The sequence below is a fragment of the Nomascus leucogenys genome, chromosome 7b (assembly GCF_006542625.1).
Source record: "Nomascus leucogenys isolate Asia chromosome 7b, Asia_NLE_v1, whole genome shotgun sequence".
In the NCBI taxonomy this organism is placed as follows: domain Eukaryota; kingdom Metazoa; phylum Chordata; class Mammalia; order Primates; family Hylobatidae; genus Nomascus; species Nomascus leucogenys.
The window spans coordinates 43,029,846-43,052,807 of record NC_044387.1 but is presented as its reverse complement, the minus strand read 5'-3'; the positions used below and the strand labels follow the sequence as shown (position 1 = coordinate 43,052,807).

Genomic DNA, 22,962 nt, shown 5'->3' with positions numbered 1-22,962 from the left:
TCTGAAATCCTGATTTCTCTAGAGCCACATCTTTTCCTTTTTTTCAGTGAAAGATTAGATGCTGTGACTAGGCACCTAAAATTTACAAACCCTATTTCAAGGACTCTGACGTATAAGTCCCCTTATGCTAAATGTGACAGGGTATCAGGAACTAAAAGTAAGTTTGTGGACACATAGAGGCAAATGCCATTTACATGTATCATTTAGTATTGTTGTGTTATTAACACCTTCTAGTTAAAAATAGATCATTGGTACAGGCTATCATTTGTCAGGCATTGGAATTATACGATTTTTGTTTTTAAGTGCTTTTCTGGAATTGGCATTTTACCAAAGGAAAAATGAATTTGATAAGGGTGGGAAAGAAACAGATGATAATTTCAAGGTAAAATAGGACTATTCTGCAAAGTCCTAAGATTACCTGCTCTCTAAAGAAATGTAGTGTGGAAGATTGTAATCAGGGCATTGGCTGAGAAAAGCTCAGGACATTTTCTTGGTGAGTATACTTTATAATATAATTCTGTTTCCGTTCTGGGTCTAGAAATTGGAATAAGTTCTATTTAGAAAATATTTTACAAATGCATTCAGAATAACATTACATTTAATATTTTAACTAACATTATATTTAATAACAAGGTTTTCAGTTATAACCATGATATGCTTTCATAGAGATGAATATTTCTACAGGAAACTGTAGGGGTGTGGGGGTGTGCACATGAGCGTGGGTTTGAGTATTTTAATTTTATTTATTTATACTCGACTCTCACAAAAAAGGATTTGAGGTGATAGACACTAGTATTGATTCTGACAGTGGACATGCTTTTATGTAACACTCTAAACTTCAGACTGAAGTGGGTGTTAATGACTTCCCCTCTGAGAATGCTTTTGATTCAGACATGATGAAAAGTGTGACTGGAAATGTAGTGCAGAACGTGTAGTTAAAAGCCCACTCATCTGGCCTGATCTGAACTGGTAGTTGAACAGTTAATCAAGAACTGGCTAAAAGGCCAGGCACTGGTGATTCACACCTGTAATCCTAGCAGTTTGGGAGGCCGAGGCAGTCGGATCATCTGAGGTCAGGAGTTCGAGACCAGCCTGGCCAACATGGTAAAACTCCATCTCTACTAAAAATACAAAAATTAGGTGGGCATGGTGGCAGGCGCCTGTAATCCCAAGTACTCGGGAGGATGAGGCAAAGAATTGCTTGAACCCGGGAGGCAGAGGCTGCAGTAAGCCGAGATTGTGCCACTGCACTCCAGCCTGGGTGAGACTCTGTCTCAAAAAAAAAAAGGAACTAAAAATAAATAATTTATTTTAATTTAAGCATACCAAAGGTACTAATCTTTTCATGTTAGGCCAAGGCCTTTTATCTGAATGTGTGGCCACTAATCAGAGTTGTTTATTTGTTGTTTATTTGTTTCATTAAGCAGCCATTACCTATGATTTTCCAGCTTCTGTTTCTTTAAAATGGAACTATAAGTTAAAGATACTTGGGAAGCAATCTGCGTCTTTCCCTCTCAATCCTTTGTAGTTATCTTATCTAAATCCAATCCAACAGCACTTTGGTTTTAGTGACTCACCTTGATTAAGTTCTTTGAACTCATTCCATTTAGTTTTTTCATAGGAACAGAAATTCTCAAGTTCATATTTTATCTGTTGGTGTCACATTTAATTATACTACTTAATAATAAATATGATTGCCATCTTGAGAGCTGTGAAGCAACCTAGGAGTGGAAATGAGCAGACATATTAAAAAGCAGCTCACCAGTTGTCAGCATCCACTGGGTAATTACCATCATTCAGGGTGGTGTGTCCACTGGTCATGAACATTCACTGTGTAGGCAACATCAATCATTTGTCTTGTACCAGGACAATGAAGAGTCAGTTGATCCGAGGTGATTAGGTGGAGACTAATCAGTAGAGCTTTTATCATAGCTCTATGTGCTATTGTTTTGAACCCAACTATAGATTTGTCCTTATCTATGGCTGCTTTATATTTAACCCATATATTGCCTTCTGTCCCTCCTTTAGATCCGTTATATAGCAAATGTTATTATTGCTGTAGTACTTTCTTTTCCTTCATGTCACTTATTCCTACCTGACTTTACTTAGTTACTTGATATCTGTCAGTATCGCTGGCTACCATGTAAGCTCCATGAGGGCCAGGACTTGTTATGTTCACCTTTGTATCCCCAGAGCCCAAAACAGTGACTGTGTAGACTGAGTGAAAGGTGGCTACTTCCTTGGCACACTTGCTTCAGTCCAATTTGGTGTACTGACTTGGCCTCCCAAGGTCTGTTAATTATTCATTTCGAGCCAGAAAGAAGCACAGAGAATAGGAGCTGTCGACCTGTGATGTTCCTGGACGTAGCTCCTGGTCTACCCTCCCAGTCCACTTTCTAAATCTCCTGGTTCCAGGGAGTGAGTCTGATGGTTTGTGCTGCTAAACTGTGGATTGAATCATTAACAGGGGTTTGTTCTCTGACTTTTGCCTTAGAAGATCAGTTCAGAGCAAAGTTTTTCAATCTTGGCATTATTGACCTTTTGGGCTAGATAATTGTTTGTTGAGGTGAGAGGGGAAGCTGCCCTATGCGTTGAAGGATGTTAGCCACATCTCCCTGGCCTCTACCCACTAGAAGCTGGTAGTAACCACCTGCTCTGCTTCCCCACCCCCTGTTATGACAACCAAAACAATCTCCAAACATTATCAAATGTCCCCTGGGAAGGTACAGTTGCCTTTTCCTTTCCCCGGTTTAGAACTAGTGTTTTCAACTAGTCATGGATGACAATTACGACCCAAGGCCACACTCCCAATGCTGTGATAAATCCCAGTCAATGGCTTTTGGAACCTTTATTTCTGGTGTTCTCTGTATGTCTGATGAGAATGTTCTTGAGACATATCCTTCACAGGCTTTATACTGAGCTCAACTAGTCCTGTGTGGGATTTTTTGGCTAAAATTCCTCAGTACGGATTACCACTTAGCTTTTCTTTAGATGGCCTGCAAGCCTCTTTCCAAGCTCATGTTTCTCAGTTGCCAGGATATTAGGCTCCTGACTGTATTGCCAGCAGGGAAAGAAATTCTCTTCCCGTGACTGACATGGCACCTACTTACAAGCGCATTTGTTACCTGTTGCCCTTACTCAGATGTGCTGTTGAGGCAGCCGTCAGCTTTTTCTGCCTCAGCTCCCTGGCCCTCTTTCCCCTAGTTCTCCATGCTTTCCTGTTTTTTCTTTTCCTTCTGGTGTTTCCATGGTGGCTTCTTGCTGTAGCCAGAGGACAAACTGCTGACAGGCACATCCCTTGAATATCTCTGCATCTGGACGGGGCCATTGGCACTCTCCATTGGTGACTGAGTAACGCGTGGCTTGCCATATTTGTCTGTCTCCTGTTTATGGCCCAAGAATTTGAATCTGCTCCAGCATCTAAATGTTGTCGTTGTTAGGACAGAGTGCTGCCATAGTACCACAAGGCCAATATTAAACATGTTTATTTGGGTTCCATATATTAACATTTTGATTTGTTACTACTGCTGTTGTTTTTTCATACCCGACAGCTGCAAGATTGAGACAGGGGACATATATTCCATTACAAAAGCCAAACAACCTTGTGTATATAAACTGTTTTTAAAAAATATTTGTGCCTTTAACAGTCTTTAACCATTGACTAAATATATTCTCCCTAATATTTTGTTGAGTCAGAGAATCCCTTGAGTTGGCCAATTGACAGTAGTTTAATAAAGTGTACAAGGGATGCCAATATTGGATAAGCAGGGAGAATAGCTAGACTCGACAAAATCAAATCACGTTCTCCTGGTTGTCTGATCAGGTAGCAATTGTTTGACGTGTATTTGTGGCACGGAGCCTTGTATAACAGAAAAAGTTGAATGTGAGGTGTGGCCAAAAACTCATTTTAAAATATACAGTAGACTTTTAAGAAAATTCAGAATGTGAAATAGAATCAGGAATTGTTCATTTGTCAGCTAACGTTAAGTTACCTCAAATGTTTTGTAAGGTCTTAGGGGGATGAAATTTGATGTTCACTCTGAGGCAAATGTTGGATTTGAAAAATGCCAGGCGGCCGGGCGCGGTGGCTCACGCCTGTAATCCCAGCACTTTGAGAAGCCGAGGCGGGCGGATCACGAGGTCAGGAGACCGAGACCATCCTGGCTAACACGGTGAAACCCCGTCTCTACTAAAAATACAAAAAAGTAGCTGGGCGAGGTGGCGGTCGCCTGTAGTCTCAGCTACTCGGGAGGTTGAGGCAAGAGAATGGCGTGAACTCCGGGGGGCGGAGCCTGCAGTGAGCCGAGATCGCGCCACTGCACTCCAGCCTGAGTGAAAGAGCGAGACTCCTTCTCAAAAAAAAAAAAAAAAAAAAAAAAAACCAGGCTCAGGGGCTTCTTCCTCTCATGCTGTTTTGCAGAATCAAAGGCTATGGTGGGAAAACAGTGTTTTCTGTAACACAAAAGCATAAATTCTCAGCACTAGAATGTCCTCAGAGCACATCTAGCCATCCCAGTCTAAGCTTTTAGCAAGGCAAAGGAGGAATAATCCAATTGTGTTGAAACATTTCAGTTACTGAGGCAGACACAATTGTTGGTAATGATGAGTTGTTTTTCTTTTTCATATACTCTTTAACCTCATAAAATATGGAACTCATATCTTCAACCTGCACTTTGTAATATCAGGATGTGCACCCACCCTCCCACCGCCTAGCCATTTCAATATGCACACTTAATGGGTATTAAGTTTAAAAAAAAAACTTGAATCAATTTCAGGGTGAATGCATCTAGTTAAGCAAACCATTTAAACAACATTTTACTGGCGTGTAGCAGACCATTTTATAAGATACTGATCGCTTTACAAGCCTGTGTTTCAGACAAGCTAATTGGTTGTCTCTGATATGTGTTTGGGGCTTTCACTCATTAACTCCCTTTCCTGTCTCGTACATACGTTGTTAGCTTACAGACATATAGGTAGGACTCTTCAAACAACCTTATTCTATTGCCAGGCGAAAGGTTTTCATTGAATAGGTTTCTTCCTACTTACAATATTTGCTTTCTTGAAATGTAAAGCAAATCATAACTGAATATTACCCCAAATACAGAAGATAAAAAAATCAAGTAGAATACCCTAAAAGTGCTGGATACCAAAAATGAATGCTCTTTTGAAAAAGTGGAATGGAAATGATTGACAGAAAGGAAGGAAAGGAGGAGAGGAGAAAAAGGAAGAGAACGTGATATGCTCTTGAACCTGGCTGCCTCTGTAATTAATGACTATGTTATACATGGTATTGAGAAGTCTGTTGCTTGCACCTGCATGCAAAGACAAGTGTACTGATGCTTCTCTTTTTGCATATGTCAGAGTTTTCCATTCTCTGAAATAAGAATTAGATGCTTTGTTTGGACACAGATTAAAGGAATAGCTCAAAACATAAGTGTCCTATGTGGGTCTTGAGATTTCTGGAGTGGTTCTCTTTTCCAGGATAGGTTGTTTACTTTTCTGTTTGCAACACGATTCATTGCAGCTGCCCGTAGGCATATGTGTAATCATTTGAACCAATTATATCTACAGTTTTGAAACTCTTCATGTAAAATCCCACCTCTTTCATGAAACCATGGCTTGATTAATTGGGAAGACTGGTAACTTCTCTCCAATATTCAATTTTCTTCTTTTACTGACATTTTAACATGGAATGAAATATAGTACATATTTTGTTGTCTTTTTCATTGTAGCTCAGCTATTTAAATCTATTTTTTCAAATAAGTATCCTCTTTGTATGTCACATTATATTGAGAACACTAGATAATACAAATTTTTTTTCATTGTCTGTGCCCTCAAGGAACTGAGGACTCATACACATGAAAAAAATAAGGAATAATTATCCAAATCTGGATTATGCTGTAACTGAAAATGGAGTTCACCAGAGACTTGTGGAGATGCTTCATCTGCATTGAGTCTTGATAGCCTAACCATTAATTTATACAATAATTATTTATAATGTCCGTTATAAGCAGAGTATAATGGTTCCTATAACTAAAAAGCTCACAGATTGCAGGCCTTTGGCATAGCTTGATTCAGGGGTTTGTGGTTCAATCACACCTATTTTTCCTGCAGTTTTCTTGGCTATTTCTTCATGTACGAGCTATCTTTCAGCATTTGTATCCTGCGGAAACTACCTAGAAACTTAACCTCAGCTTTGATGACCTTATGAACCTCTGAATCCAGTGGGCACACACTAGCAGGGGATATTTCAGTTTTATAAACAAATAAATCCTCTTCATCTTTTTAGGCCAGTTTGAGCTGGGCATTCTGCTTCTGTCAACCACAGGCCTCTTCAGTTACTGACAATTTGGTACTAGAAGGGATTGCTGAGTTAATTCTACCAAACATTAACATTCAGTTACTCATAATTTGGTACTATAAGTGGTTGCTACAAGTGGACTCCAAAATGTAGAATTGGATAAATAGATATAGGGAGGAAAAAAGTAAGGAGGGCTCTTCTGTCCCTGATTTGTAAGGTTAGGAGTCCTATTCGCTGACTGAAAAACAGATCATTTACATTTTCTCTTGTCGTTACTTGGAATATGTCATTAACTCTTGTGAATACAGAAACAATCAAAATGTGAGAGAGACATAATCCAACTGAATTTTATTTTTAACACGTATAAGAGGTATAACCATGCTAGATAAGAAAACAAGGAAAAGAATATAGAACTTCATTTACTTGAATCAATCAAAAAAGCTAGACATTGAAACATAATAATTTATATGGGGGTGAGATCCAATAGAATGCTCTTAAAATGCCATTAAAATTAAATGTTTGTTCATCCTTAAGAAAGTAGGAGAAAAAACAGCAAACTAAACCAAAACAAACAGAAGAAAGAATATAATAAAGATTACACTAGAAATAAATGAAATAGAGATTAGGAAAACAATAGAGAAAATCAATAAAACCAAAAGTTAGTTTTTTTGAAAGACCAATAAAATTGACAAATCTTTTTGTTGTTGTTGTTTTTTGTTTTTTTGGTTTTTTTTGAGACAGAGTCTCACTCTGTTACCCAGGCTGGACTGCAGTGGCATGATCCCAGCTCACTGCAATCTCCGCCTACCAGGTTCAAGCGATTCTCCTGCCCCAGCCTCCTGAGTAGCCGGGATTACAGGCGTGCACCACCATGCCTGGCTAATTTTTTGTATTTTTAGTAGAGATGGGGTTTCACCATGTTGGCCAGGCTGGTCTCAAACTTCTGACCTCAGGCTATCCACCCACCTCAGCCTCCCAGAGTGCTGGGATTACAGGTGTGAGCCACCACGCCCGGCCAATTTGACAAATCTTTAATCAACTAACAAAGCAAAAATGAGGGAAACTTAAATTACTAAAATTAGGAATGAAAGAAGAGACACAACTACCAACCTTACAGAAATAAAAAGGGGCTGGGTACAGTGGCTCATGCCTAGAATCTCAGCAATTTGGTAGGCCAAGAGAGGAAGATTGCTTGAGCCCAGGAGTTCAAGACCAGCCTGGGCAACATGATGAAATCCCATCTCTACAAAAAAATACAAAAATTAGCCAGGCGTAGTGGTCCACGCCTGTGATCCTCGCTACTTAGGAGGCCGAGGTGGGAGGACCACCTGAGCCTGAAAGGTTGAGGCTGCAGTGAGCCATGATAGCGTCGTTGTACTCCAGCCTGGGCAACAGAGTGAGGTCTGTCGGGGGTAGGGGGGGCGGCAGGGGGAACCCAAGCCAAAAAAAAGAAATATAAAGGACTATGAAGGAATACGATAGAAAAAATTGTTTGCCAAATAACTAGATAACCTAGATTAAATATACAAATTCCTAGAAGGGTGCAAACTACTGAAATTGACTCAAGAAGTAATAGAAATCAAAATTAGACCTATAACAAGTAAAAACATTGAATTACCCTTCCCATCAGAAAAGCCCAGGACCCCTTGCTTCACTGCTGAATTCTACCAAATGTTTAAAGAATTTACACCAATTCTCAAACCATTCCAAAAAATAGAAGAGGAGGGAACACTTCCCAACTCATGCCACAAAACAAAGATTACTATGATACTAAAACCAAACACATTACAAAAACAGTTAAAGACCAATATTCCTTGTGAATATAGATGCAAAAATCTCTCAACCAATATAGTTGACCCTTGAACAACACGGGTTTGAACTGTGTGGGTCCACTTATATGCAGATTTTCTTCTGCCTCTGCCACCTGTGAGATAGCAAGACCAACCTCTCTTCTTCTTCCTCCTCCTCAGCCTACTCAACATGAAGACAGTGAAGAAGTTTATGACCCGCTTTCACTTAATAAATAGTAAATATATTTTATCTTCCTTATTATTTTATTAATGACATTTTATTTTCTCTAGCTTATCTTATTGTAATAATATAATATGCATATAATATACAAAATATATGTTAATTGGCAAGGCTTCCAGTCAACAGTAGGCTGTTAGTAGTTAAGTTTTGGGGGACTTAAAAGTTATACATGGATTTTCGACTGTGTGGTGGTCAGCACCCCAACCCCCATGTTGTTCAAGGATCAACTGTACTAACAAATTAATCCAGCAACATATAAAAGAGAATTATATATATGATAATCAGGCATAGTTTATCTCAAGATATGAGGTTGTTTCAACATACAAAAATCAGTATAACACTTTATATTAATAGACTATAAGATAAAAATCATACAGTCATGTAAATAGATCATGTCAAAGGCAGGAAAAGCATTTGACAACATAGATTTAACACATGACCCAGGAATTCCATCCCTAGATATATACCCAAAAGAAATGAAAACATGTGTTTACAGAAAACTGCTCATAAAAAGCAGCATTATTTGTAATAGCCAAAAAGTAGAACCCGAGCAATAAATGGATAAACAAAATGGGATATATCCACACAGTGGAATGTTATTCAGCCGTAAAAAGGGATGAAGTACTGATACATACTACAATGTGGATGACCATTGAAAACATTGTGTTAAGTGAAAGAAGCTAGACACAAAAGACCACATATTACATGATTTGATCTATATGAAATGTTCAGAATAGGCAAATCCATGAAGAAATAAAGTAGAGTAGTGGTTGCTAAAGGCTGAAGGAAAGCGTAATTGGCGGATGACTATTAATGGTTCAGGTGTTTCTCTTTAGATGATAGAAATGTTCTGGAATTAGATGGTGATGCTTGTTGCACAACCCTATGAATATACTAAAAGCAACTGAATCGTATGCTTTCAAAGGATGAATTTTATAGTATGCAAATTATCAGTAAAAGAAAATGGAATATCTGTAGAGCAAGATGGAAAGATAGTAAAACATGTGCTAAAGAAACATAAAGTCCAACCAAGTAGTGGAAGACATTATCTAGAATCTTAGGTGGGAGTGTCCACTCCTGTGAGTAGACAGTGAAGTAGGTAATGATAACTTCTATCCAGGAGCAAACAACCCCCTTTGAAGACCGAAGTTTTCTAAGAGTTGTCACAACAACTATTTTTTGAAAGGGCTTAACTTGTCAATGAGTATCTCCAAAAATTTTGATTGAAAACCAACCCAAGTTCAGGCCGGGCACGGTGGCTCACGCCTGTAATCCCATCACTTTGGAAGGCCGAGGCGGGCGGATCACGAGGTCAAGAGATCAAGACCATCCTGGCTAAGACAGTGAAACCCCATCTCTACTAAAAATACAAAAAATTAGCCGGGCGTGATGGCAGGCGCCTGTAGTCCCAGCTACTCTGGAGGCTGAGGCAGGAGAATGGCGTGAACCCAGGAGGTGGAGCTTGCAGTGAGCCGAGATCAGGCCATGGGAATCCAGCCTGGGCAACAGAGCAAGACTCTGTCTCAAAAAAAAAAAAAAAAAAAAAGGGAAACCAGCACAAGTTCAATTAGATGGGAACCTCAAGTTACATGGAATTATAACCCCTTTCATTTGGGATGGCAAATTGTTTCCTTAATGAAAAGTCTTTTTACCCTGGAAGATTTAACATTAAGAATATAAAAGTGATTAAATAGGCTGGGCGTGGTGGCTCACGCCTGTAATCCCAGCACTTTGGGAGGCCAAGGCAGGCAGATCACTTGTGGTCAGGAGTTCAAGACCAGCCTAGCCAACATGGCAAAACCCTGTCTCTACCAAAAATACCAAAATTAGCGGGCCGTGGCAGTGCACACCTATAAGCCCAGCTACTCAGTTGGCTGAGGCACAAGAATCAACTTGAACCCGGGAGGCGGAGGTTGCAGCAGGCCGACATGGTGCCATTGCACTCCAGCCTAGGTGACAGAGCAAGACTGTCTCAAAAAAAAAAAATTAAAAAGTAAAATTAAAATGATAAAATAATTAACCCCACAATATTAATACTTTTATTTAAAGTATATGTTACACATAGATCAAACTGGTAGAGGTTCTCTTTGTGATTTTAATTTAGAATGTACCAGAACTTGAGAGTCATTTAATTTATAAAATTCATGGAAAAAAAATTTTAAGATTTTCAACCACTTGGGGATGTTTTGATTGTTAAACAGTTGAAATGCTTAAAAAGAAAACTGAATATATTAAACTTATAAATGGAATTATAAAATGAGGTTAAAATCCCAGCACTTTGGGAGGCCGAGGCGGGCAGATCACGAGGTCAGGAGATCGAGACCACGGTGAAACCCCATCTCTACTAAAAATACAAAAAATTAGCCGGGCGTGGTGGTGGGCGCCTGTAGTCCCAGCTACTCGGAGAGGCTGAGGCAGGAGAATGGCGTGAACCCGGGAGGCGGAGCTTGCAGTGAGCCGAGATTGCGCCACTGCACTCCAGCCTGGGCGACAGAGCGAGACTCTGTCTCAAAATAAAAATAAAAAAATAAAAAATAATAATAATAAAAAAATAAAATGAGGTTAAAAATGAACTTAGTTTATAAATGCACCTAAAGAGTATTCAAAGGCACCATAAATGTAATTGTTAAAATTGAAAAGATATGTAGATAGAATATTAAAATTTTTAATTGTAACATAAAAATTTCAGGAAAAGCTAGGCTTCAGGTAGTGTAAATTTAACAAACTGTATATTCCTTTTCAAAACTGCCAAGTAACAATAATTAGTATTGCTGTGCACCAAAAGCCATCCTCAAGGGCACGAAAAACCTCAAACTGACAGGTCACTGACCACGTGCCTAATGGGGAGTAGTACTAAGGGAGTTGGTAAGAAAACTTCCTGTGCCCTGGCTTGTTCTTGTGGTCTTTAGCAAGTCTCTACATACACGAAAGAAACACAGGCTAAACACAGAGAGGAAATAAAATATGGCTTTCTTTAATGAGAGATGACCCTACTGCCTGCTTGACTGCAATTCAAAGCATCTGAAGTCGTAACTGGAGCCCAGCCAAGTTGGAAAGCCCAAATCCTCTGTCCCACTAAAGTGTAAGCTAAAGCAGGGAAGAGGAAGTCTAGCAATGTGAGGTCAAACTGAGGCACAGAAAGCCTGATGTCCCAGGCTCCTCCCAAGCACTCCTTGGGCCTCCCTGCTAGACAAAGCAGAAGGCTACAGAATGCTTTAGGCCAGGGGTTGACTTTTTATTTTCTGTAAAGGGCTAGGTAGTAAATATTCTAGGCCGTGTGGGACATACCATCTCTGTGGCAATTACTCAACTTTGCCACTCTAGCATGAAAGTAGCCATAGATAATACTTAAGTAAATGAGCATGCTGAGTTCTAATAAAACTTTATTTACAGGGAATTTATGGTGCCTGGGTGATGAGGAAGCAACCAACAATGGCATCTGCTACTAAGACCCCTTCTATATAATTCAAAAGTTGCTTCTATATCATAATCGATCCCCGCAAGGTGATAGGAGGACATCAGCTTGGTCTTAAAAGATGAGAGAGTATTTATAGGCTGATCCTTCCCACCTGTGGATGGAGGCGCCTTGGGTTGGAAGCAGTAGTTGGAGCAAAGGCCTGGATGCAGGAATCCCTCAGGCTGTAGAGGGCCTGATAGGATAACTGGAGTAGAGAAGGGTACAGATATGGGAATACTGGATGTCTTTCATTAGTCCCTGAAGACAAGAAGCACCCATACATAACTGTGCCTCTCACAGTGGTTATCTAGAAGTAAGCTTTTTGGATAGAAGAATAAAACAAGCCCCTAAGGCATACCAAAAATAATAATTTAAATAAAAACAGACATGTTTGCTCTGTACTTCTTGGTAATCAGATTAAGCAAAAACGAGAATGTTTTTCAGATCCTAGGTCCTACCACCAAAGCTAATGGGATCATTCTGTTTGGCTATTCTGGGACATACTAAGTTCACCTGTGCATTAGAAGACTGGGTTTCTACACAATTATTATCACAACAAATAAAATTCTATACATATCGGGGGTTACTGATTGGGGAAGAAGACTTATAGTAAGAGCGAGGCTCAATCACAGGTGATTATCTGCAATTATTTGTCTGGTTTTCAATTATTCAGGTAGGCTGCACTGAACTTTAGTATCCTTAAGAAAGAAGCATCTTATGAGAACTATACTTTTGTACTTACCATGTTTTTGAAATAAATACGCACTCCCAAAGTAATATTGTGATATTGGTTAACATCAAGTCATCATTTTCAGGTCCTTGTTAAGCACTCAGTAAAAAGTGAGTAATATCCATTCTGTGTTATAATATTTTGGGGACTGTGGCAAGTTGGTTTTTTATTTGTATCATTTATTTCTGCCTTTAATGACATATTTAGTACCTTTCTAAGGATTTCAAAATCCTGCAATGAAAAGAGGAACAGCTGGTGCTGCTCTCTAGACTAACCTTTCTTTGAACAAGCTGCCAAGAATGCACTCTGAAGAATCTTAATGATGCCCTGCCACTTTATCTCCAGACCCTGTCCTGGAGCCATGGCATGGGCATGGCTTTCTCTGACTTTGGTGAAGGTTACCCAGTTAAGCCGGCTTCATGAGCCTCTGTAATGAAGGCAGCAAAGCTGGAGGGCCCTTTTGCAAATACACATACAAGATGTATACACTCAGTAGTATGATGGTAAATGTGACTTTTTTTTTTTTTTTTTAAGATGGAGTCTCGCTCTGTCGCCCAGGCTGGAGAGCGGTGGTGTGATCTTGGCTCACTGCAAGCTCCGACTCCTGGGTTCATGCCATTCTCCTGCCTCAGCCTCCTGAGGAGCTGGGACTACAGGCACCCGCCACTACGCCCTGCTAATTTTTTTGTATCTTTTAGTAGAGATAGGGTTTCACTGTGTTAGCCAGGATGGTCTCGATCTCCTGACCTCATGATCTGCCCACCTTGGCCTCCCAAAGTGCTGGGATTACAGGCGTGAGCCACCGCGCCCGGCCTAAATGTGACCCTTTAAAAAGAAAAAAAGTCCTGATTTGTTGTACTCGCAGGTTTCTGTGGTGTAAGTACTCAAACCATGGTCACGTTCAGGACTTGTACAATTTGACATCCGTGTACCCGGAGGTGGAAGGAGAATGCACACAATCAGCTATTGCCAACCCTATGCCAGTGGGTCCCACCATATCACTGAGAAAAATTTCAATGCAAATATTTTCCCCTATGCGACATGTTCACACAATAGGTCTATCTACTCTAGTGATTAAAGAAAGGTGCTAGGACACAGACAAGGAAAGTCCCACTCTCTTTGTAACAATCATGGAAAAGGTCCTACAAAATTTTGCCATCCATTCAGGCTCTCTTGGCATCCTATTAATTGGAGCAAGACCATACTTTTACTAGAGAGTTTAAAACCGGTATAGGCCGGGCACAGTAGCTCATGCCTGTAATTCCAGCATTTTGGGAGCCAAGGCAGGAGGATCACCTGAGACCAGGAGTTCAAGACCAGTCTGAACAAAATAATGAGATAATGTCTCTACAAAAAATAAAAAATAAATTAGCCAGGCATGATAGCACACTCCTATAGTCCCAGCTACTTAGGAGGCTGAGGTGGGAGGATTGCTTGAGCCCAGGAGTTCGAGGCTGAAGTGAGCTATGATTGTGCCACAGCACTCCAGCCTGGGTGACACAGCTACGGCCTATTTCTTAAAAAAAAAAAAAAAAGTAATAGTAATAATAAATAAATAACAGAACCAATATAAATCCATCCCAAAACCATGATTCCTATAGTTCTTTGAAAAATACATGTCATGCAATGGACACTGTGTATTTAAACTTACAAGAAAGCAGTAATAGCTGCACGTGGTTCAAAACAGTTAACAGTCAAGTTCTCTTGCGTCGTCTTCCAGCTTGCCCTTCTCCCTGTCACATCCCAGAATTGCCCTTCTTTTTCCTGGCCTTTTGTATTTGGTTTGAGAGCCTCACCCAGTCATCTGCATTAGCTGACCTATCCCCATCAGTTTGAAGCAGCTAAAGTTGTCAACCTAGACTCCTTCATGAGACCTGTTTCCTTTTCCAGAGATGGAGAAAGTATGTGCCTTTATTTCTAAAGTTTATTTTAAGTCTTCCCTCCAGATACCTTTTATTCAAATTGAGTTCTGTGATTTAAGAACTAGTGTAAGTAATCATATCCCTCTTTATTGGAATCCATTGCTTTTCTGCCTTCCAGTGGAAGTAAGTCCAAGTGCTATAAATAAGTGAAAAAGCCCTTAGTAAACTGTGCAGTATTAAACAGTCTTTTATGGTCACTAAAAAGCTCATGGGGGAAAACCCTGCACTCTTATAATACAAATGATGAGGACAGTGCTCTTCTCAGACCATTGCTGTTGTTGTTTTGTTTTCGGTTTGCAGCTCCTATCCTCAGTGGAGCCCCGTCTGCTGGCACCTGGAGTGCTGGCACCCGAGCTGCCTTCTCACACTCTCCAGTCTCGTTCAGGACAGAGCAGCTGAGTGAATGAAGTTATGGGAAGCCAACTTTTAGGGCAAAACTTTCCAAAGCTCCTTAGATCCCGACCCCACCACAACCATCTCACAGGCTTAAGAAGGGTCAGTTATAATCCACTAGTTTTTCACAGAGGGAACATAGGCATTGTGTGTAGCAGGCGATCTGGGGGAGAATGGGGAAAGCAGATATCCAGCTGCCATCTCCAGTGGTGACTATGCAGAAAAAATAAGCTAATAGCCCCATACAGGGTGAGAGGTACCTGTATTTCACATGGCAAGAGCAGCAGTTCCCAACGGGCAGGACCACCCAGGGAATGTGTTGGGCATGGGAGGGTGCAGGTTGTTTTGAGTTCTAGCAATGACTGGTTGGTGCCAATGGCATTTAACTCAGTAGAACTAGGGGTGGTGTATTCCGTGATGCAGAGCAGAGTCCCACGCAGTAAGGAACTGTCACACACCCTGGCTCTCCATGTCTCACAACACGTTCTTGTGGGTCAAAGCTCTGTTTATAAATATCTGAGCTGAGAACATGACTCTCTTTCACACACAAACACTAAGTAAACCCTTTCTGGACTGTTCTGTTCCCCTGCTCCCCAGAGTGCTTACAGGAAAACTAGTTCAACTCTGGGCACACACTACCGGTTTAATAACAAACAGAGGAAAAACAAGCAGCCTACCATTAGAAATAAAATGAAGTTTGCAGGTTTTTAAAAAGGAAAGACCTGTTATTGAAGTTCAAAACTGTTTACATGCCTTCTAGAAATTTAGTCATACCAAATTGGCAAGAACTGAAAATCAAACTTTTGAATCTCAAGTGAGGGCAAGATAGGGAAATCAGAGAGCATCACTACCCCATTAGAGATCCTGGAACTAGGAAAGGATGATACTGTGATTTCACTACTCAAGGAAACATAAAGGACATCTCCTACCCAATGAGTGGGTCTCCGGTGCTATGTAACGTCTCACAGGTTTAACAGCTGCTACAAACATTAGCAGCAGTGAGATGGTGCCGAGTCGTCTCTGTTATATTGGGACTTTACAGTAAACGCGATGTGTGAATAATGGAATGCAGTCATGCCAATCAGCCGGCAGTGGCATGAGTGGAGAAAGGCTCTGGTGACAGGGCTAAAATAGGTTGGCTGCTGGTGGTGGCTTTGTTTTCCTATCTCTAGGGTGGACACATGGCTACTAATAAATGCCCACTCTCTGTGGCTATCCTGAAAATAGCTAAATGACCACAGGTTGTCAGACAGCTGTATTCTGATGTCATTCTCCCAAGTGCCGTCTCCAAAGGCCAATGTGAAACAATCACTGTCTCCTTATTCAAGAAGTTTTCACTTAACCATGCTAGTTCAGCAATGGATAAAGTAGTCAAAAGACTTAGGTTCATGTTCTCTTCAGTCATTTTTAGAATGTTGATCTTGATAAAGTAAATGACCTTAAAAGAATGTATGTCCATCATAAAAAATAGATCATTGCATCACAGGCAGTTTTTTTTTTAACCTTAAAAATAATGTCAGATGTTAAGTATATGACTTACGTTGTTCAAAGTTAAACACTATTCTTTAAAATTATACATCAACATATACAAAGACAAAAAAGCAATGGTGAACAATTCAAATGTGACTGTGATTGTTACTGTAATAACATAGAGAAAGTAAAATTTGAAGTTCAGATTGATATAAGATAACAAAATGAAAATGTTATCCTAGGCCAGGCCCGGCAGCTCATGCCTGTAATCCCAGCACTTTGGGAGGCCAAGCTGGGCAGATTGTCCTGAGGTCAGAGTTCGAGACCAGCCTGGCCAACATGGTGAAACCCTGTCTCTACTAAAAATACAAAAATTAGCTGGGCCTGGTGGCAGGCACCTGTAATCTCAGCTCCATGGGAGTCTGAGACAGGAGAATCACTTGAACCCGGGAGGCAGAGGTTGCAGTGAGCCGAGACTGCACCATTGCACTTCAGCCTGGGCAACAAGAGCAAAACTCTGTCTCCAAAAAAAAAAAAAAAAAAAAAAAGTCAGAACTAGAACATAAAGTCCTCATCTTCTCCTCTCTGTACTGTGGTCTTTGTTTTTAGAAACATGAAATTCCAAGTAATGAAAAGCTAATAAATGTTCCAGCAGCAGTCACTCACTGTACTTGAATGCTAGTGAGAGAGCAAAACTTGTTTAAAAATTGATATCATAAATGTAGAGTTGTGTGGAATCCTGTGGATACCAGTGGAGTGAATATTGGCAGTGTTAGATACCCACTTAGGTGATGGATCTGAAAATCTCGAATTACCCAGCCGTATTTGTCAGCTTAACACCACTAAGCCCCTTTATCTGCTGACCACTCTGTCCGTGTAACCTCCACTTCGTTCTCATGTTTAGTATTCAGCAGGAACAACTTCTGAATCATGTCTACCTGCAGACACCTGTATTGTCTTCCATGTATGCCTGTGTGATAGACTATTTTCAGTTGCCTAGAAACCAAACTTTAACAGGTAGCTGAACTTCACTGTTTTATGTCTGGTAGGTATTGTAAAATATCACATATTACTGATATACTTTGTGATTATTTTAATCCAATATTGTTTTCAAATTAGCTGTAAATATGCTACCGGGATCAATTCTGTATGATTTTTAAATTAACCACTCAGAGGAAGTATTGTTAATGAGATGCCTTCCTATTACTATTATTATTTATTATTTTAATATTATTGAATTTCTTGTGACCAGCCCTCTTCTCAGTCATTAGCAATATGTAAAATGCTGTCCTTTTGGATTTGGGTTTATAAAATGTAGCAAGGACACAACTTCCTTTAGGTACTAGATTTTGGATGTTGCATACTTCATCTGATGGGAAGCATTATTGATCAAATACTAGATTGCGTTGTAAGCACAGTGGTCCCAGTTTCTGAGCTCGGTGATACAACCTGAAGCCTTACTTTGTGGCAGAAGCAACAAGACCAACATCTCTGATTTTCAGCTCTTTGGAGCAGCCCCCACCTCCTTCTAAGGGTGGACTTAGCCAGGATTCCCTACCAGTCCCTCCTCCCTACTCTTTTTTCCCCTATTGGCCAATGGCCCCCTGCTCAGCTAACTGGCAGTTCTTCCCTCTGCGGAGTTGGGTTGGTCCCTGATACTGGTCTTTGCACCAGGAATTTCAGATTGTCTTGGATGTCAATTGTTTTCAGTGCCATAAAGAAAACAAGCTGAAAGAATGGCGTTTGTGTTTTCAGTAAGCAAGAATCCTCTTAAAGCCCAGCATGGTAGTTCACGCCTGTAATCCCAACACTTTTGGAGGCTGAGGTGGCAGAAGCCCCTGAGCTTAGGAGTTCAAGACCACCCTAGGCAACATGGTTAGACCCCACCTCTACAGAAGATTTTTAAAAAATTAGCCAGGTGTTGTGGCGTGCACCTATGGTCCCAGCTACTCAGGAGGCTAAGGCGGGAGGATCGCCCAAGCCTGGGAGGTCAAGGCTGCAGTGAGCTGTGTTCATACCATTGCACTCCAGCCTGGGTGAAAGAGTGAGACCCTATCTAAAAAAAAAACACACAACAACAACAACAACAACAAAGAATCCTCTTAACATGATTTATAAAATGCCTTGGGCAAAAAATTGTTCTGAAGTTGTGTATCCATTTTCTGATCTGCAAGTGAGATGTTCATTTCTCTTCAGAATCAGAATTAATGAGGATCTTGTAATTCTTACAGGCTTTTTTTTTAATTAGTGTTTATTATGAACTTTCAGACATTGATAAGAAGACTTTTTGGACATACTTGGACTATAAAATGTTAGCATATTTCTGGTTCCTAAATTAGCATAACAGCTTAGTATTTCTTATATATAGATATATATGTCTTCTGGCTTATATGAAAATATGTACAAACATATTAATACCAATTTGGATAGCGTATCTCTACTGTCAACAAACGGTGGTCTGCACTGGTACTGGCAAAATAAAACCATATTTGAGAATGGCATTTAAAGTGGAGATACTTTTTTTCTAGGTCAAGTATTGACTAAGGTAAGACTGGAATTTTTCATGACACATGAGATTTAATGAAATTTGTTAACCAAGAACATCTTTGAACAATGTCTCTTTTGATGTTGCTACTGACTGTATTTGATGTTATGTACAACTTTGTTGGGCAATAAATATAATGTTCTAGTTTTGTATGATACAGTGTGTATGAGTCGGGAGCTTCCTGAACTTTGTGCTTTGTGTTTTATGATACCTTTTGAGAGAAGATCATCAATACTTCTAGAAGCCATAATAATTTGCTATTTATTCACAGCCAGGAATTGGTAATACTAAATGCCATTAGTCAATATGCTGGCCAATATAGTAAGAGTGACTTGTGACTGGTTATTAATTGAACAGGTTTTTGAGCACTGTTATAAGTTCTTGGCTTTTTCCATCCTAGAAAATTCAGGACTGAAAAAGAAAAAATAAAAGCTAGAAGATTTTATGCATATATGTAAATTTATGTAAGTGTGTATATACATACAAACATACATACACGCAGTTTCTATCCTCTTTCCTAGAAAACACGCTGTCATGTCTCAGAAGCAGATACTAGAAATTTAAGAGAGAAAAAGATTATTTAAATTAGATTTTTGTTGTGTTATGTGCTTGATGGTCAAAATAATTGAGTCTTGAGTAATCAATATAGTACCTACTGTAAGTCGTCACCAATTTAATAAGTCGGCAAGGTGAGATAGTGAAAGCTACTCTGCTAATTATTTTGATTAAATGGAATCTTTTGGTGTCTGCAGTGTATCTTGACTGGTGCCATAGTGCAAATAATTTTTTCTCTGACTTCATCAGACCTCCCATGCTGCTAAATGTATGGGTGGAATGGTGGCTTGCACGCAGATCATTCACCTCTAAAGAAAACACTCCCAGGTCACAATATATAACCCACATTATAACAACAGCTGCGGACAGGCATCCACATTGCAAAGTCGTAGGCATCACAGTTTGTATAAATTCCGCCTTGAAATTCCCATACTTTATCCCTCAGAATTTTGATATGAGAAAGTTTCTGATATAATTAATAACCTATTTATCTTTATTTTTTCCTCTTAAGATCAAAAAATATTTTGAACTTGAACCACTTGCACGTGGAAAACGCTGGATTCTACAGCCCTGCTCACTGGACGACATGGATGCACTGAAAGACAGCTTCTCTCAGCTGATTAATTTGTTAGAAGAAAAAGACCATGAAGCTATAAGAATGTGAAATCTGGCAAAGAAAACGGGCTCCCAAAAGGCCTTGAACCTATCATGTTAGTTTCTCATTTTAATTTTATTTTGGTATCAAGACTATATTGGCTTCAGTATCTATTTTTCTCTGGTCATTTCAGACTCTCATCTCTCTATTAAAGTGAATATTGTGTAGATCAGATGAATTATCATCGGCATTAACGTCAAGTACACACTACTGAGAGAGAATTTATTCTCTGTTTACCACTAATTATCTTCACCGCATGTCTCTTCCTTCTGTTGTTCTAAGCATCTCTTCTATACTCTGTGCTAAAACGGACGGAATTCATGGCTTATGGAAATCAAATCCCTTTTGAAGGACTCAGAAAGACTCACAAGACCTTGATCATTTTCTCTGGGTTTGGGAGTGGAGTATTATGTGACTGGGACTCCACAAAATATTTATATTATTTTCAAGACCTCTTGGGGGTTTTGTTTTATTTTATCTAATTTTTATCATTTTTTGGTTTTTTTTTTTTTTTTTTTTTTTGGTATACTGAGCTTATCGACTATGACAGAAAAGTGAGCACCAAAAACTTAATTAATCACCTTATCAGGAAGGAATATCCTGCCATAGTAAAATTGGCTCTGAAGAGCTTAGAGACAAGTTGCACAATGTTTTCTTGATTACATCTGAGGTCTCTTCTCTTTTAAGAGCAAAGACATTGTTTTGGTTTCTGAGAGCAGTTAGAAGAAACTTAGCTACAATGCATGCATCACAGACTGTATTTGATTGAGTCGAGTCTTCAAATATTTTTTAATGGAATGATGAGCCTGCATAAAGTCAAGCTGCAATGTAACGTAGGTATCTTTTTCTAAAATCTTCAAGTGTTTGATTAAAATAGAGAAAATAATTTTTAAAATAATAGATAAAAATTTTTAAAACAGCCAGAAAAAGTATAATTTATACTGGTTAGGGTTTAAGGTGGCATGGATTTGACAAAGATAACAAAGACAGAATCATCTATATATTCATTACGTGCTACTATAGTTTATTGGAGTCTGTTAATGCCTTCCTCTAGTAGTTAAAGGTTTACCAGTATTTCTATTATAAACCTCTATTTTCAGGGGTTTCAATGTGCCCTTAAAATTGTGCTGGGGCTGCAGCAAATAAATAATATTGTGACTCAGATTCAGTCTTTGGAACTAGTTTTTTTCCATTTGATTTAAATGATAAAATTGCATAGGGATAAATGTACAGTTTTACTAAGGTTTAGCACCTTTGATCTTTTCTAAATCAGGAAAAAAATCTATGCATATTGAGGTTCATAGATGAAATATTCTTCGGCATACTTTGTAGACTTTGACCACTTAAAATACTAAGTGGCCAAATGATTAAAAAAAAAAAAAAAAAAAAAAAGCTGCTTCCTACACATGAGTGTAAAAACATGTTTGTAACTTTAAGTAAAATGGACTGATACCCAAATACCAGAGACTCACACTATATTACTGAATGATGTAATACCCGGTAATTCTCCAGAAGATAGACTTCAGACCCTTAATGCTGTTTAAATATAGTTTTTGTGGTTTAATCTTGTGAGTAGCTTGTAATGAAATCATTACCTTTAAAACATCAAACACTTCTTTAAGCTTTTTTTTTAATGTCATGAATCAGGAAGGATACATAATGATTCGTATACAATTTTGTCTGCAGCATTCTTGAATTTTTTAACACTGTGTAATCTGTGAGCGGCACAAAACTTTTATTCCGATGACCAGTTACACAATTCCTGTTTTTATTTTGTCCTGTTGTGCTCATCTTCTATGAAAAATAAATGATTATTAGGCCTCGCTTTCCCTGCAAGTTCATTAAATGTAGAATGTTGTCTTTTTAAGACACCGTGGCTGAGTGCTCCTAAGCCATCTGTTAAATGACTTCCCGTGGTCTGTGTGTGTGTGTTCATGTGTGCGCCAGTGATGGGCCTCTCCTCAGACCCACGACTGTCTGCAGCGTCTCAGCCGTCAGAATGAAAACATTATCAATCAGTACCCAACAACAGCTGTTTTTGACAAGTTTCTGTCTGACGCCTAATGCTTTACAACTGGCAATAAGGCTCCCTCTTTGTCTGGCAGGTCGGAGCTCGCCGTCTTGCTGCTTCCGCGCGGCATCCTGTCCTTGTAACCCTAGAATTTGCCATGTTTTGGAAATCCACGTGGGGGCGGGGTGGGGCCTGAACGGGTGGGGATGGGTGGGTGGGTGGTGGGGTGGGTGGGATGGCAGGGGGTGGGAGTGTAAGTCCCTTTCCTACTTTCATGTAAAGTGCCACAGGTGTCTTGGTTTGCATATTCAAATATTATATAGGAAAAACAGTCTGTTATGTATTTCATCACCTAGCTTCTTGTTATATTTATGGACGTTTCCAGTTTTTGTACCTTGTTAGCTGAAGCAGTTGCCTTTTTGTAATGGCAATTAATTTATATGATAAAACTTTGTATCCACTGTAGTTGACAGTATTGGTTGCTAATTAACTGCCATATTGCCCTGTCTTTCTATTAAAAAATACTGTACCTGTACTTAGAGGCTAACAGATTCATGTGGACATTTGCCAGGCAAGACCAACTTGTATTGTCCATGCTTTCTATGATTTCCACTATCTTCAAATGAAAAATAAACGCTGAGTAGAACTGATGTTTTCAGACTAACTCCTTTCAGCTTTAGCATTTGGGAGTCCCAGATTTCTGTTTACGTTTGTGTCGCCTGTTTGTCTCCAAAATAAGTTCTGCTGCTCTTGGGTCAAAACAAATGATTAATTCGCATTTCCTTTGAAGCCATTGTGAAAACCTTAAAAGAAAAAAAAAAAAAAAGCAAGTATCTTTTCCAGTTGGTTTGTCTTCAGCAGCAATTTACTGTTATTGAAGCTGTTCCTTCGG

The 22,962-nt window shown here is 39.4% G+C and overlaps 1 protein-coding gene across 2 annotated transcripts in view; it reads left to right on the top strand.

The window, feature by feature from the left end:
• ARL15 (ADP ribosylation factor like GTPase 15) overlaps nt 1-22,720 on the top strand; it is a 427,617-nt gene extending 404,897 nt beyond the window's left edge. Inside the window, exon 5 of one of the 2 annotated variants that reach the window (XM_004088466.3) lies at nt 19,916-22,720. In XM_004088466.3, coding sequence (XP_004088514.2) covers nt 19,916-20,068 — 153 coding nt within the window. In that variant the 3' untranslated portion in view covers nt 20,069-22,720. The remainder of the gene's footprint in view (nt 1-19,915) is intronic. The other variant, XM_030815765.1, reaches the window with a different exon arrangement.
• Nucleotides 22,721-22,962: the final 242 nt, after the last annotated feature.